The sequence below is a fragment of the Poromitra crassiceps genome (assembly GCF_964638095.1).
Source record: "Poromitra crassiceps genome assembly, chromosome: 29".
NCBI lineage: Eukaryota > Metazoa > Chordata > Actinopteri > Beryciformes > Melamphaidae > Poromitra > Poromitra crassiceps.
Genome location: NC_139641.1, coordinates 2,839,943 through 2,856,149, shown reverse-complemented (window position 1 = coordinate 2,856,149; position 16,207 = coordinate 2,839,943). Strand labels below are relative to the sequence as shown.

General features: G+C 41.3%; 1 protein-coding gene across 1 annotated transcript in view; it reads left to right on the top strand.

The window, feature by feature from the left end:
* Positions 1–221: 221 nt before the first annotated feature.
* LOC310800274 (collectin-10-like) overlaps positions 222–16,207 on the top strand; it is a gene marked incomplete at both ends in the record, with an annotated part of 34,706 nt that continues 18,720 nt past the window's right edge. Inside the window, one exon of the mRNA XM_083662847.1 lies at positions 222–336. Within this exon, the coding sequence (XP_083518973.1) occupies positions 222–336 (115 nt within the window). The remainder of the gene's footprint in view (positions 337–16,207) is intronic.

The window sequence follows — 16,207 nt, the reverse complement described above, 5'->3', positions numbered from 1 at the left end:
TGTGCGTCTGTATATGCATTCTATAAACAATGGCACAGCCCCATATTATGCTCATTAGTGCTGCTCTCATCCAGTCGTGTCACAGAGTCAACGCAGTCTCAATGTTCTGGCTACAGTAGCACACATAGCCACCACCCGTTCAAAACAACGTTGGTAGCTCTATACATGTCAGTGAGCGTCACCTGACTGTCCCTTGTCGCGGCTGGCTGGTTTGGGAGATGATGGCGGGGAGATCCATCAGGACGTTCTTGGTATTTGGTGTGTTTTCAGCTGTGCTCCTCTGCCTGCATGCCTCCACTGAAGTCTGTACCAATTCTATCCTACCTGGAGCTAAAGGTAAGGCCTGTCTCTCAATGGAAAATCACACCGACAAAATATATGTGATATACGAACCCATCCAATACTTTTTTTTTTTTTTTTTTAAGATAGGGACAATACAGATTAATGAACATTTATAGCCAGAGGCAAATTTTCATCTGTAGTCCCTTGGCAGGTCGATGTTATAAAACGTATCGTATTGGATGGGTTCGTGTCACCTTGTATTTTGTCACAATCAAGCCTGTCATTTTCTTACTATTTAATCGAGAGGGAATGGGTCCAGGCTGTGTTTTCTGTTTTACAGTTTAAATTAATTAAATGTATATACTTTTTTAATTAGGCCAGTACAATAACTGAACTATATAGATACAGATAAAGTCAGCAAACTTTCTTTATTCTAGAAACAGGAATATTTGTTTCATCTTTTGCTATGACTTTGGCCTTTTACTCTTTACTATTGTTTGCTTGTAATGTCAGAGAAAGAGGAATTTCAAGTTCTTTTAATGCTGTTAATTGTGAGTGGGGGCTAAAAATGGTCAAAACAGAGGTGGATGTAAGTGTGTAAACTACAAATCTCTCTGAATGGAAAAATCCCGTTGACAAAATACAAGATTGTGGAGGGATTGGAGAGCTGATGAAAAAGATGCCAAGCATGTAATGCCCTGCAGTTTATTAGTGTGTTTTCTCTTTTACGACATCCAGTAGCTTGTTCCCCTGCTGAGTCAGACAGCAGACAGACCTCATAAACTACACAGTAACCTCCATTCTTTCTTTCTTTCTTTCTTTCTTTCTTTCTTTCTTTCTTTCTTTCTTTCTTTCTTTCTTTCTTTCTTTCTTTCTTTCCATGAGTGAAAAATATGGCTTTCAGATCTGGCTCAAAAGCGAGTCGAACAGATGTGAACATGTAGAAGAGGGAGATATCATGTACTTTAGGTACTATGGAAAGACACATTTAAGTGACCTCCATTGTATTTTATTGGTATTTTGGTGAATAGTTTTCTTCAACTTTACTATACTATACTAATGTACACTACACTATTCCCAGCGAGCATTTTTCGGTTGAAAATACTTTAAAAAAACGTTTGGGGTCAACGTTTAAAAAACGTGCAAGAAAGGTTTAAAAGTGAATGTTTTTTCACCCACTATTTGCAGACGTTGATTGAATGTTCACATTTAGATCAATTTTCACAGGGATCTTAAATTAATAATGCAACACAGGATTCGAACCGCCAATCTCCCGCATTCTGATCACTGTGATCTACCGACTGAGCTATCCTGATCACTGTGCTCTACCTGGCTTCCGCTCCCTCCTCCCTGTGTGTTGCTGTAAATAGTCCCCTGCCGCCTCAGGGAAAACAACAACGCTAACTAGCTAGCAAGCTAACGGCAGAAACCTACACGCTAGCTCGTTGCTACACGCTGAAAATGGCAAGTTGGATTGTTTGAAACTATTTTCTAAGGGCACTGCCGCTAAGTGCCGCCCATCGCAATCCCACTATGGAGCCCTGCGGCGCCAGACTCCTCGGACAGAAGGGAGAGGAGCGAGACTATCCATTCACTGAAAATACAAGGAGCGCCAGGCACATATATACTCCATCTCTATCTCGTACACAACTTGTACATGATTGTACAGTACCGGCTAAACGATCATGGGACAGGTGTATTTTATATCATGTGTACCAGGCTATTATAATATGTAACAGATTATGCTATGTTGACTGTGTGTGTGTGTGTGTCTATGTAGTCTGTAGGCTGTACGGCTTCAGAGGTTAACTTCATTTAACACCGGCAACTCAGGGGGTACACAGAGCCTCGTATACAGTCTGTTACAATAACATAGCGTGCCCAGAGCACCTCGCTCCACACTTGATGCAGTATTGCTTCGGATTCAATTCTGGGCAGTCTAGTCAGTCACTCACAGCTAGCCACTAAGTAGCCTACTTGCGCATGCGCGTTACTGCAGGAACTTGTAACACAGGTGAAATAATCACTATTCTGATATACATGACCAACTCTGCCATTGTCCAACTTTTCCATCTATCCACACTCCTGTATAACGATTGGACAAATAAAATGTCAAGCCAAACACCTGAGCCAATCGGCTGCTGGCTCTTCTGCCTTGCAGTCTCTTGATTCATTCATGCCACGGGCGGCACTCACAGACACCTGGTGAGAGCAGGACGCCAACTTTTGCCACACTAGTCATACTGACTGAAACCTGACATTTGGAAGCTGGAACCTGGAGAACCAAGCGACTGGACCTCCACAGATTTATGCACGGAATGGGTGAGTTGAATCTCACTACAGCAAGCATGGAAATCTACTAGCATCACTGCTAAACCAACAATGCTATCCGTGATGCTAATGCTAACAAGCTACAATGCCAGCTAGTGTAGTCGCAGACTGTAGTTCAATCATGGAAGACCAAATAAGGCATTAATAGAGCACCCCATGCTGTCATAACCCTCAGCCCAAATGACGTCACTAAATGACGTCTCCATCTCCGACGTCACCTTCTCCATGACGTCCCAAATGACATCAGTTATGACATCATAAATGACATCATAAATGACATCAGTTATGACATCATAAATGCCCTTCTCCCAAATGACATCAGTTATGACATCATAAATGACATCAGTTATGACATCATAAATGCCCTTCTCCTGGTACTATATAAAGCCCCCATCACCACAGCTTAAATCACACTTGTGCAGTCATCACTCACCTTGTGTCAGCATCACGCATTCATCCAGCATCTCCAGAGCAAAAAGCTTCATCCCACCACCTCCCCAGATCACCACCAATGTCATGACTCCTGTTGGAAACAAATCCCCTTAGGGGGGATGTCCTATCTCATACGGCACTGACGCCCCTCTCTCATAAGCAAGAGGAGCGTCACATCATGGAGTCATACGCCATACTCAAACTGTCTATTCTGATTCAATAAAGTTTGTTAAAATTATATTACGAGTCTCTCATGATTGAACTGACCTCACTATACATGCAAACTGTAACCAAGCCGTAGCCGTTCCTCAACCATCACCCAACAGTTTCTACTGCTACTGTGACTTTTCGCGGACCCCCTGGCAAAGTGCCACGGACCCCCATTTGAGAACCACTGGTTTAGGCTACTGCAGGGCGGCCCTGAAATGACACAAGTTAAACTGCTTTCGTAATTTGGCGACCATCATTAACGACATATTCTTGCGATTTCAAAAGTTGCTTGACAGCAGGTCTCATGGTTGCACGTTATAATCAGCTGCAAGTGTTGTTGTTAAATAGTAAATGACCCTATGTCTAAATTCATATCAAGACATGACCCATGCAAGTTATATTGCTATTTTGATTTCATATTTATGATACATTTAAGTTACTGCCAAGCAAATCATTTTGTTATTTTAATGTCACATGTTCCCTAGCAGCAGGGGTACGTGGGCTTTCACTCAGCCCACAGCATCCTAACTAACCATTTCCAATCTCACGCTGAAACGCAGGAACAAAATACTAAAGGGAGGCTGACAGTTCAGTTGACAGCTCGTAAACCACAGGACTAAATATGTGTGAGATAACGAGGCGCGGGACAGTTACTGCCTCAGAGGAACCAAAACACGGATAGTTGTAGTGCTAAATGAGATCTGCAATCTAGCAGCTGCCCCAGGGTTGTCCCCGACCATGCTGTCTCCCATCTACCACTTAATTACTCCATCTGAGTGAAAGGAGCCCTGAAAACACAATACACTCAGTTGTGTCTTGTTGGTGTGCTAGGGCAGAGTGGTTCTCAAACTTCTTCACGTCAAGGAGCCCTAAACTTAGACCACGGATAACCCCCCCCCCCCTTCAGGATCCCGCATTTGGTAAGATTTTAGCTTTCGTGTCGACTCCCCCACTCTCCTGGCCTTGTCTTGCAGGTCGTTAGGCTGCAAGGGCGTAGAGACATGAGGTCAACTTCCCTGCCCATACCAACACGAGGGTCGCAGGTTCGAGCCCCTGTGTTACCCCTGGCTTAGTCGGGCATGACTGACTGACTGACTCCCCATTGTTGAAACACAGGGGTGCCTGCTGCTGCTGCTGTTGCTCAACACTCATGCATGTGTTTCAACAATGGGGAGTCAGTCAGCCCCGGAGATGTAAAAACATTTTTTTAGAAGAGTGCAGAGTCTCACTTCTGACTAAGCAGAATTGAAGTGTTAGATCCTCATTGCAGCGTGACTCTATTCTGCTGAGAGATGTGTCAGAAATGTGATGGTGTGAACTGAGACGAAGACGTGTTCATTTTAGTTTGTTTTTCTACCTTGAGGGACATACTTACAGGACGCACTAAAAGCAAAAGACAAACTGTTTACAGCAAGACAGCAGCAAAACCTGTTCATGTCCATGTAACCATGTCCAATGAACAATGTCCATTCCCCAAAGGAGACATCGGTGCTGCTGACAAGTCTGGAGCAAAAAGGATTAAAATAGAAGTATGATAGGAAAACAAAAAGTAATCTACGTTGTCTCACCATTCCTCACCTTATGAGAAACCCAGAGAACATGTTGATGTTGATACAACGTTTAAAAGCCGTCTAAATACAGTTCACTGTTTGTGAAATCCAGACAATTCTTTCATATCAGCTCAAAATGGTTTTAATATGAACCCTTACTCTGCCATAATATCAAAATGTGAAAATGTTGTCCCTATTGGTTTGAAGTTAAACATCCATCAACTGCTTGCTGGTAAGAAGTGGCCAAACCACTAATCATACTGGCTGGACTGTAGAAGGATGTCACCCAACGTGGTTCCTCGAACAGCAATTACTAGGAGGCTGATTTGACTGAATATTAAAAAATATTTTATTTGCAGATACAGTAATATAAATGAACAACAATAATCAGCTATAATAACAAAGGAAAGACTACACTGACTCCATTAAGGCCCTCACCCCACCCCTACACTGCCAACTGTCCTGTTAGATCTAAATTCCTAGCTGCTGCTCTGAACTATCTGCAGATGAGAAAGAGCTCAAACAAAATGAGAGAGAAGACACACTTGTTTAAAACAGACTTAGTTAATACAAGATGATGAACAGCTTGAATATATTTCTCCAAGTCAGGAAGAGAAAAATACACGTCTTTACTGTAATAATGCTCATTTCCTTACTTTCATAGCTGCAGTCTTTTTGTCGGCCTCGGTTAATTCTCTTGAAAACCACAAGAAGACTGAGGAAGTTTCACAACGAAGGTGTGAAGCTTCACAGTTTGGTTGGTGCACACGTTACATAGGTTTACATAAGGAACACGATAAGTTAGAAGAAATATGCAAGATATAGACAGATGTAAAAATAATAATAAAAGATTCAAAGATATTATCAACAGTATTAACAAAGTGGCAAACGCAAAGTTAGCAATTGAACAAAATATAAATATGTACAAGGTGCAATGAGACGTAGCAGAGTATTAACAGTCATGCATTGCACATGCAGATATTAACAGACTATTAACAGTATCAATCTAATTAGCAGGATATATGCCTATATGAATTGCATCGCATGATTGTGTGGGAAGATTGGAAGATCAATGCATTTTCTTTTACATTCACTTAATATTTATGTACATTTAATAGCAGATAATTACTTTTGATACTTAAGTACAGTAAATTCTAGATACTTGAAGACATTTACTCAAGTAATATAGACAACTTTAACTTCTACCAAAGTCATTTTCTGGTAAGATATCTGTACTTTTACTCAAGTGTGGCCTTCAGGTACTTCATCCTCCCCTGGTCCTATTTATTATGACAATCAATAATTGATAACTGATCAATAGGTTGAACATGCAGGGTCACAGCATGTGTGCAGTGTGCAGTGGCTCATATTGACCTTAGCAAGTAGCCTACTGTTTTATTATGATTGCTACATGTAGGAAGAAGTAGGGCCTTGTTGAATGGAGCCTGCACTGCCAGATTACGGTGTAACGTTGACAACAGCACAGTCTCACATTGAGGCAATGGGGACTAATAGCCCCGAACGTTGTATAGTCCCGGATCTCGAATGGCTTTTTTTTTTAAATACAAAAATAAGAATAGCCCCACCCCCCAGATCTATTTCTACTTTACTATCTACTTTAAAGCATAAATGACCAAATAATATGATATATTGATCAGAAATGCAACAATTTGCTTCCTCCTTTGTGCAACTAACCTATAATAGCTAGTCATCTAAACAAATGTAATGATATGATAGGGAGCTTCTGTTACTTCCTTGGATTGTTGACGTTGGCGTAGATGCTGCTGGGATCAGTGTCTGCAGCAGAGGAAGAGGAGGGTTTCACTCTCTTCCACCACACGACCAGTGAAACAACTGTTATTATCAGTAGGGCTAAACCCACTACGATGCGCCACCATTGTAGTCCCCCACCTAGAAGAAGTTAAACACATTTTTGTCAGCAGCTTCAAGTGACCTATATGCAACTAAAATAGATTCAAACTCTCCTCAGTGAAAGAGGAGGAGTTGCATATGTGTGTTTCACAATGTGTAAAATTGGTATTGTGTCATCTGTTCTTATAGTTTTTAGGTGTCTGCAAAACAAATGTCCTCTATAGAGAAATACATTTACAATAGAATAGAATAACTTGTAAAAAGGAAAATAATTCACAAGCAGTCATGCACACACCTAAAGGTACAATTCTACAAAACATATATAGAAATACTATTTACCCAAATAGTATTTGCAAGCATGCACGACTTTTTAGTTTTATTCATCTGCAATTTTTAAGTAAAAAAAAAAGTAGAAAAGCGGCAGTCCAAAACAACATGCCGGCTCAAAGGCATGTCTAAACCCAACCCGTTCTCACTCTGAGCGCGTCGCGTATTGACGCTTTGTCCTGTCCCTTGTGCGTCGCTTGTTACTAACATGGTACCCTTGAGCGACACATGAAACGACTTGGGCTTTCCGACTAAACTCAATGCAAACCCATGGAAGTCATCTTTGACGCTTATGGCAACTGCTCCCCTATTAGCCTAACTGCTCCACCATTAGTCAACTGCTCGCCCATTAGGGTCTGGAGGAGCTAACCTCTCCCAGACCCTAACCCTAAACCTAACCTCTCCCACCCCATGCCTAAACCTAACCTCTCCCAGACCCTAACCCTAACCCTAACCTCTCCCACCCCATGCCTAAACCTAACCTCCCCCAGACCCTAAACCTAACCTCTCCCACCTCCCACGCCTAAACCTAACCTCCCCCCAGACGCTAATGGTGAGCAGTTGACTAATGGGCGAGCAGTTAGGCTGATGGGGGAGCAGTTGCCATAAGCGTCAAAGTTTACTTCTATGGGTTTGCATTGAGTTTAGTCGGAAAGCCCAAGTCGTTTCATGGGTCGCTCAAGGGTACCATGTTAGTAACAAGTGGCGCATAAGGGACGGGACAAAGCGTCAATATGCTACGTGGTCGGAGTGAGAACGTGTTGCTAAACCACAATGTTTTAGAGAGAGAGTTTGGCTATACGCACATCGTCGACGGGTGCTGGGTTAAAAGTAGAGCATTTGAAGGAAGTAGGCCCGCACACCAGAACTCGTTTTTTTTTACTTTATTTGGTAAATTTGAAGGAAGTAGGCCCGCACACCAGAACTCGTTTTTTTTTTTTACTTTATTTGGTAAATTTGAAGGAAGTAGGCCCGCACACCAGAACTCCGTTTTTTTTTCTTTTTTCTTTTTTTCGGTGGGCTGGAGTCTTGGACGAGTGCAGTATAAATATAATTACCAAATAAAGTAAAAAAAAACTGAGTTCTGGTGTGCGGGCCTACTTCCTTCAAATAAACCACAATGTTTTCCTGTGTAATTCGCAGAAGTTAGACTGTAAACACTAAACTGTACTCTGTTTTTACAGAGTAAGAATGGGAGAACAGTGTAAACTTCATAATCCCTTTTATTTTACAGACTTTGTACTTCAGTGTCACACGCAGCCTGGAGTGAGGCCTCGAACCAGGAAGCTGGTGAGAGGCTGTGGAAATATGTAATGCAAGATGGAAAGTTACCTTGTGTTTCTTTTGTTGTTGTTGTTGTTGTTGTTGTTGTTGTTGTTGCTGCTTTCACACCTGGACAAATGAAATAACAGAACCCAACAAAATAATGGGTCAGTCAAGAGCTCACGTTTATCATATCAAGTAATAAGTCAAAAAAAAAAGTAGAAAAGCGGCAGTCCAAAACAACATGCCGGCTCAAATGCATGTCTAAACTAGGGATGGGCATCGAATTTCGAATTTTCGAATAATCGTTGTTATTATCAAGGTCGACTTTTATTATTGAAAGTCGAAATTCGAAAAAAATAAAATATATATGTATTATTATTTTTTTTGTGAGTGAAATGTTGCATTGTCTCCCCTGATTCTAAGTATAGTCGAATCGCTTGGTTTGAGCAAGTAAAACAGTTTTTATAAGCATTTTAAGCAAGGTTTATGGAAAAAGGAATGGCAGATGAAATCCCATGAAGAGGGAGAGGGGGTGACTTTAGCACCCCTTTGGCACTCAGACCTGAGCCTACTAAATATTTAATGAACCACTCATGATTGTCAAAACTGTTTTGTATTTTCGAAAATGTCAATGTCATGTAACATGTTCTTTACTTCAGTGGTGCAATGCTTGTTTGAGCTAAAAATCCACAGCAGAAGCTTTTTCTATTAATTAATAAAGCCTTAGACTTAGAATCAGGGGAGACGAATTTCGATTAAAGGTCGACTTTGGCCAGCGAATTTCGAATAGTGTTTTTGCTAGAAATGCCCATCCCTAGTCTAAACCACAATGTTTTCCTGTGTAATTCGCAGAAGTTAGAGTGTAAACTGTACTCTGTTTTTACAGAGTAAAGGTCCTTACACACCGAGCAAGTTTTTTTCGTGCGATTAATTTGCACGTCAATAATATTTTCCGAACCTATATCAGTCAATGCAACCGTGCATACCGACGGCGAAGTTTCGCTGAGCGTTATTGCGGTGTTTATTTTTTCGAACCACGTTCGATTTTTCAGAAATTCGCTTCCGACGTGTACACATCTGTGGCTGTGATTGACAGGTGGGTCAAAACTCGCATCGCAATTTCGTGCCATATATTCGCATCGCTCTTGATGTGTAAGGACCTTAAGAATGGGAGAACAGTGTAAACTTCATAATCCAGCCCGCACCCTGTTATTTTACAGACTTTGTACTTCAGTGTCACACGCAGCCCAGAGTGAGGCCTCGAACCAGGAACCTGGTGGAAATATGTAATGCAAGATGGAAAGTTACCTTGTGTTTCTTTTGTTGATGATTTTGTTGTTGTTGTTGTTGTTGTTGTTGCTGCTTTAAATGAAATAACAGAACCCAACAAAATAATGGGTCAGTCAAGAGCTCACGTTTATCATATCAAGTAATAAGTCAATAATAAAATTGTTAACCAAAGTGTTCTCACCTGAGGACAGAGAGATTAAGTTAAATAGCTGCACTTTTCCACTGCGTTCATCAGTCACTTCACACTGGAACCTCTCTTTGACATGATCAGAAGTCAGAACGGACACAGTGGAGGGGCAGGGAGACTGTGATGTCTGAATGCTACTGATTCTTCCATCGAGCTTCACACCCTCATACAGCCACCTCAGTTTCTGGGTACATCCAAATGCCAACACAGAGCAGGACACCTTGTTTTTCTGTTCAGTCACTGGTGAAGATGGATGTGAAAGAAAGACAATAACAGGAGAGTTAAGGTCATAACTGTAATCAGAATTATTATAATCTTTTAGTATATTGTTCCAAGAAGGCCGTTTGAGCTGCCCCTAGGCAGTGTCACCGGACATCTTTGCACTATGTTCCTTAACTCTGCACTTTATATCTATACCTCCTGCACTGTGCTATGTTTGTGTTGTTGTCTTGGTGTTATATGTGGAAAAGATTAAGAAATGCGCACACTGTCAATGTCAAAACAAATTCCTATGTGTTTTACACAATGGCAAATAAAGATATCTGAATCTGAATCTGAAATCTGAATAGGTTATATTGTTAATACTCACTGTTTATAAGAGACAGATAAACCAGAGCATCTGGACCTTGTTGCTGTCCTCCTGAATCCACCTGTCGGCACCAGTAGGCACCAACATCCTGACCTGTGACGTTCTTTATAGCCAGAGAACAGTCGGCTGTAACACTCAGTCTGGCTGCTCTAGCTTTGGACAACTTATTTGATACAATCTGACCAGAGGAAACCATAATTACTGTATTGTGTTTGTTTTTAAAATTAAGGAAGAGCCAGCTATTATAGCCACATTTATCCTGACTGGGTGTCACGGGCTCTATCGTTGCATCGGCGCAGTTTCTAGGCCGAGCGGCAGGCGCAGATCAAAGCAGTGGGCGTGGAAAGGCGCACTTGATATCGTCGTGCTGGCGCTAGATGCAGCCCAAAGCATTACAACCACGCCTTTTAGGCGTAAAATTATGCACCGTCATGCTCATTGGATAAGTGCAATAAACGAATCGCACGCTTGCCTTTTTAGCTCCAATTCCAGTGATCCCGCAAAACCAGACGAAAGCCAAACGCTCTGCCCCCCCCCTCCCTTCATCCAGCCTGTCTGTCTGCATTATAGGCTATTATTCCATATTATTATGCTTCTCAAACCAATCTAACTGCAGTTTCAATACTGCAAGCATGTAAATACGCTACACTATAGCAAGATCAAAGTGAAAATAATGTACTAAACGCATCAGCTAGAAAAATATAGCCTATTAGATTGGTGAAAGTTTGTCCAGAAAGATATCGTTTTCTCTCCCCTGCTGCAGGTAGAATGATGCACATAAATATACCCTACATTATGTAAAGTCATTGCATAAATGTGTTTTTATTGTAAAACTAAATGTGGAGTAGGGCGAAGTTATTGGAGCGCACATCACAGTATAGCAGATGACAGTAGAAGCTTCCGAAGCGCGTTCCGCTGTCACTTACCTAAATCACGTTAAATCCACACAGGGTATATATAGGCTCAAGAGGACATATATGTTTCACATAGGGTGGTGTTTCATTTCATGTTTTATTTGGTCCAATATTGAAATGTTCGACAATTGCAGGTTGTCTTACCATTACACATTATTTTAGATCTACCTTTTATATCTATTTCGGCTCTATTTAGTAGCGAAATGGAGGACCCAATTGCATGCTGGGAGTGGACATTCACAGGCAGTAAACTTACAACTGCTATTTCCTATGGGAAGCTGGGTGCTGCTATGTGTTGTGTCTGTTTGAGCGAGGGAGTCAGAGAGAGAGAGAGAAGGGTGACTCAGAGGCAGAAGAGCACTGGCGCACTGTGAATAGGCTTGGTTTCAGAGAGAGACAGAGAAGGGTGACAGGGGAGAGGCACAAGTGCACTGGCGCAGTGAATAGGCCTGGTTTTCAAAGGCGCAAAGCGCTAAATTTAAGGCAGGTGCCAAGATATCAGTACGCCGAGATTTAAGGCCGACACGCCCACTTTGGCGCATTCAGGGACTCCGCCACGCCCATTCGGCCTAAAGCGCATTTGGCAGCCTAAAGCCTATTGATATTTTCCCGAAACAGGCGCAAGGCACGTTTTTTTGCGTTTAAGGCCCGTTTTAGCGCCGAAGGCCTGTGGGAGAATAGGGACCCACATCTCCACAAGGCAGAGTGACTTCATCTCCATCTTGGACATAGAAGTGTACACTTTGGGTATTGGTTACTGCTGTGGAGAAAATGATAGAGAAATATCATGAAAATTGAATAGAATCAGAATGGGAATGGCTGCTATGTTCGTAGCTTATATTTCACAGTGAAGATAATTTTTTGGGAGATAACAATTTCAAATTTGCAAAGTTTACAAAATGTGCCCTGATATGTCAGAAAGATTCCACTAAACTTATGTTAACAAAAAATGGCATCATTGACGTCTCAGTTCAATTAAGATTAATAGAGGACAGGTAGAAATATTAGTAAGTACGTAGTAAGTTCCGTTTTGTAATGTATCTGTTATTTAACATACATTTTAATGCAGCCTTACCTGTTCCATGAAACACGAGTATCAAACATAAAGTGATTTTAGTCAGTCTGAATTCAGCCATTCTGCTCTTTCTCAGTCTATTTAAATCTATCTATCCGTCTTGTTCTCTCGCTCTCAACTGTCGAAGTGTCTGAACTATACGTCTTAAAGTATACTGTACTTCCTGTGATTACAATGTGTCACTTCCTCATAGCAGTCACAATTTGTGCTTTTCCACTCACTGTTCTGTGTGGTTAAATGTATGTACAGCAGGGGTGCCCAATACGTCGATCGAGCATTGAGGGGGATTTTTTTTTTTAATAATAAAATAAAATATAATGGAAGTACATGCAGTTGTTTATTTTAATTATGGATAATAATACAATGCAATTGTATTGTAAAGTGAGAAAAAATAAATCATGTATTGGGGGAAAAAGTGATGCATCGATTTAAGATGCATCGATAATCGTAATCGAATCGAATCGTAGCCCTCTGAATCGTAATCGAATCGAATCATGTGGCCAGTGAAGATTCAGGCCCCTATCGTTGCATCGGCGCAGTTTCTAGGCCGAGCGGCAGGCGCAGATCAAAGCAGTGGGCGTGGAAAGGCGCACTTGATATCGTCGTGCTGGCGCTAGATGCAGCCCAAAGCATTACAACCACGCCTTTTAGGCGTAAAATTATGCACCGTCATGCTCATTGGATAAGTGCAATAAACGAATCGCACGCTTGCCTTTTTAGCTCCAATTCCAGTGATCCCGCAAAACCAGATGAAAGCCAAACGCTCTGCCCCCCCCCCCCCCCCCTTCATCCAGCCTGTCTGTCTGCATTATAGGCTATTATTCCATATTATTATGCTTCTCAAACCAATCTAACTGCAGTTTCAATACTGCAAGCATGTAAATACGCTACACTATAGCAAGATCAAAGTGAAAATAATGTTCTATGCATCAGCTAGAAAAATATAGCCTATTAGATTGGTGAAAGTTTGTCCAGAAAGATATAATTTTCTCTCGCCTGCTGCAGGAAGGATGATGCACATAAATATACCCTACATTATGTCAAGTCATTGCATAAATGTGTTTTTATTGTAAAACTAAATGTGAAATAGGGCCAAGTTATTGGAGGAACATCACAGTATAGCAGATGCCATTAGAAGCGCGTTCCGAAGCGCGTTCCGCTGTTACTTCTCTAAATCACGTTAACTCGACAAGGGGTATATATATGCCCAGGAGGACATATACGTTTCACATAGGGTGGTGTTTTAATTTCGAGGTTTTATTTGGTCCAATATTGAAATGTTGACAATGGCAGGCTGTGTTACCATTACACATTAATTTAGAACTACCTTTTATATCTATTTTGGCTCATTTGGTGGCTATTTAGTAGCGAAATGAAGAAACACAATGCATGCTGGGAACTCAGAGAGAGAGAGAGAGAAGGGTGACAGAGAAGAAGCAGTGAAGGCAAAGAATAGGCCTGCTTTTCAAAAGCGCAAAGCGCTAAATGTAGGCCAGCTCCCAAGATATAACTAGGCTGGTATTTAGCGCCGACACGCCCACTTTGGGACTGCGCCACGCCCATTCGGCCTAAAGCGCATTTGGCAGCCTAAAGCCTATTGCTATCTTGCCGAAACAGGCGCAAGGCACGTTTTTTTGCGGTTAAGGCCCGTAATAGCGCCGATGGCCTGTGGGAGAATAGAGCCCTCACAGCCCTAATGTCAAGTGGTTGTGGGACAACGAGAAAGTGTTGTGAGGTTAGTTACTGCAGGCTGGAAACGATGTGTGTGCGTTTGCGATGTTGAAACTGGACTGGTAGATCTCGGGAGGCTGGCTACTTGAAAAGTAGATCTTGGGTCAAAAAAGTTTGGGCACCCCTGATGTACAGCATATCAGTTTTCTTATCTCTCTGAACTCCTTGCAGCTGAGACAGACAGCAAAGGATCTGACCCACAAAGATGTCATTTAAAATGTTACATTTGAGCCATCTGAACTGACAACGAACTGTGCAATGAGTGCAACAGTGGAACACATTTCTGTTCCCACATAATTTGTTTATTTTTATTTATTTATTTATTGAACCTTTATTTAACCAGGTAGGTCAATTGAGAACCAGTTCTCATTTACAATGACGACCTGGCCAAGAGGCAGCATAAAAGGCAAATAGAAAACACATGGACATAAAGAAAAAACATAGAAACAAATAATACAATTATACACATCATACCAATCCTATAAGAGAGTAATATTTACAATATTTACGGTGACATACAGTATATAAAAAAATAAATGGCTAAAAACAATAAGGACATACATGAAGAAGCAGATGGCTAAAAGCAAGTGCAATGATCTTGTACTATTGATTGTAGTGAGTTTTTGAAAGAGGAGAGCGGAATGAGTGAGTTCAGTTTTAAGGTCCGTTGCAGATGATTCAGTCATCTGAAGCAGAAAACTGAAAAGAGAAACGACCAAAGGAGGTACGGGCTTTGGGTATGAGGAGATTGATGGAGCTACTGGAACGCAGACTGCGATTTGTGTTGTGGATATTAAGAAGTCATATCATCATATGACAAGCACGCTTAAAACGCTTAAAAACTGAATTTTAGCACCTACTGACATGAGACATGGGAAACAGTGTTGGGCCAAAGCCCAATCCAGTCGTCATAATTGTCAAATAAAATCATCGACATGCTACTATGACCCGCCTCTCAACCTGTCATCTCAGACAAGTTATGTTTTCAGTCTGAAACGGACTCTGACCCACTTGGGGTTTCGAACGGGTTCAGTTTAAGTTTCGAAAATAATTCTCACAAAAGAGTTCAAAGGCTCTAAAACAAACCTAGATGGCGTCAGGCAACATAATGGTAACATCCGCCATCTATCCACCTTATTTTTGGCGGCCATTTTTGCCTGATCTGTCTGATGGGTGCTTCTTCCGGTGTGATCCTCCCAGCCTTGTTGCTGACAGCTTGACACCCGTCTGGGCGAACGGAGCAAATCAATCAGGTCCAGCTTGGCAAAAATCTTGTCGATAAATATCCCTTTAAGAGCGCAGTGCATTCATGGGTAATCGCCTGCTGTTGCTAATATTAGCCGCTAGTTAGTTATGTTAGCGTTAGTTTGTTGTTTATAATGTGGCTATATTCATAACGTTTTATATCGCGGATGCGTTATTTCGAATCCCACATAGGTTACACCAAACCCCACATAGGTTACGCTAAAACACACATAGGTTACGCCTCGAATCCCACATAGGTTACGCTAAAACCACCACCGCAAAGCGTGTGGGTTTCAGGCCGAAACAGTCTCGAGCCACTATCGTCATCTTTAGAGCACAATATTCCTGGAATGCAAGTTTAACTAAACAGTTACATGTCCTCTGCATTCTACATAAAATTAAGATATTACGGGTTGTTTTATTTGGTATGTTACATACTTATTGGCCAAGTTATGTTCAATTCAGCCAGGGTACAAGGGACTGAGTGTAGGTGGCTATCTTTTCAAATCAAGTAGCCATTTAGATGGCAAGCTGCAACAATAGTCACGTTAAACCGGACCTTGTACGCACAATTATTTTTTACAGTGGGGCATTCAAAAATAAGGTGGATAGGCATATATATTCTCGCCTTACTATGGGGTATATGGCAAATAGCGAATCTCTCAAAAATGTTGGCGTGTTCCTTAATATAAATATACTAAATATAAATATAATAATAATATAAATAAATATAATATATATATAATAATAATGCAACCAAGTTCAATGTCTCGTCCATGACCAGGCGCCTGTGGCTGTTCAAATATACTGAACCTTAGACTTTCTGTCACCTATACTATAAAAAAAACAAATACTATACTACAGTATACTATACTATAGTAGTACTCCCTTAACTTTAAGTCCATT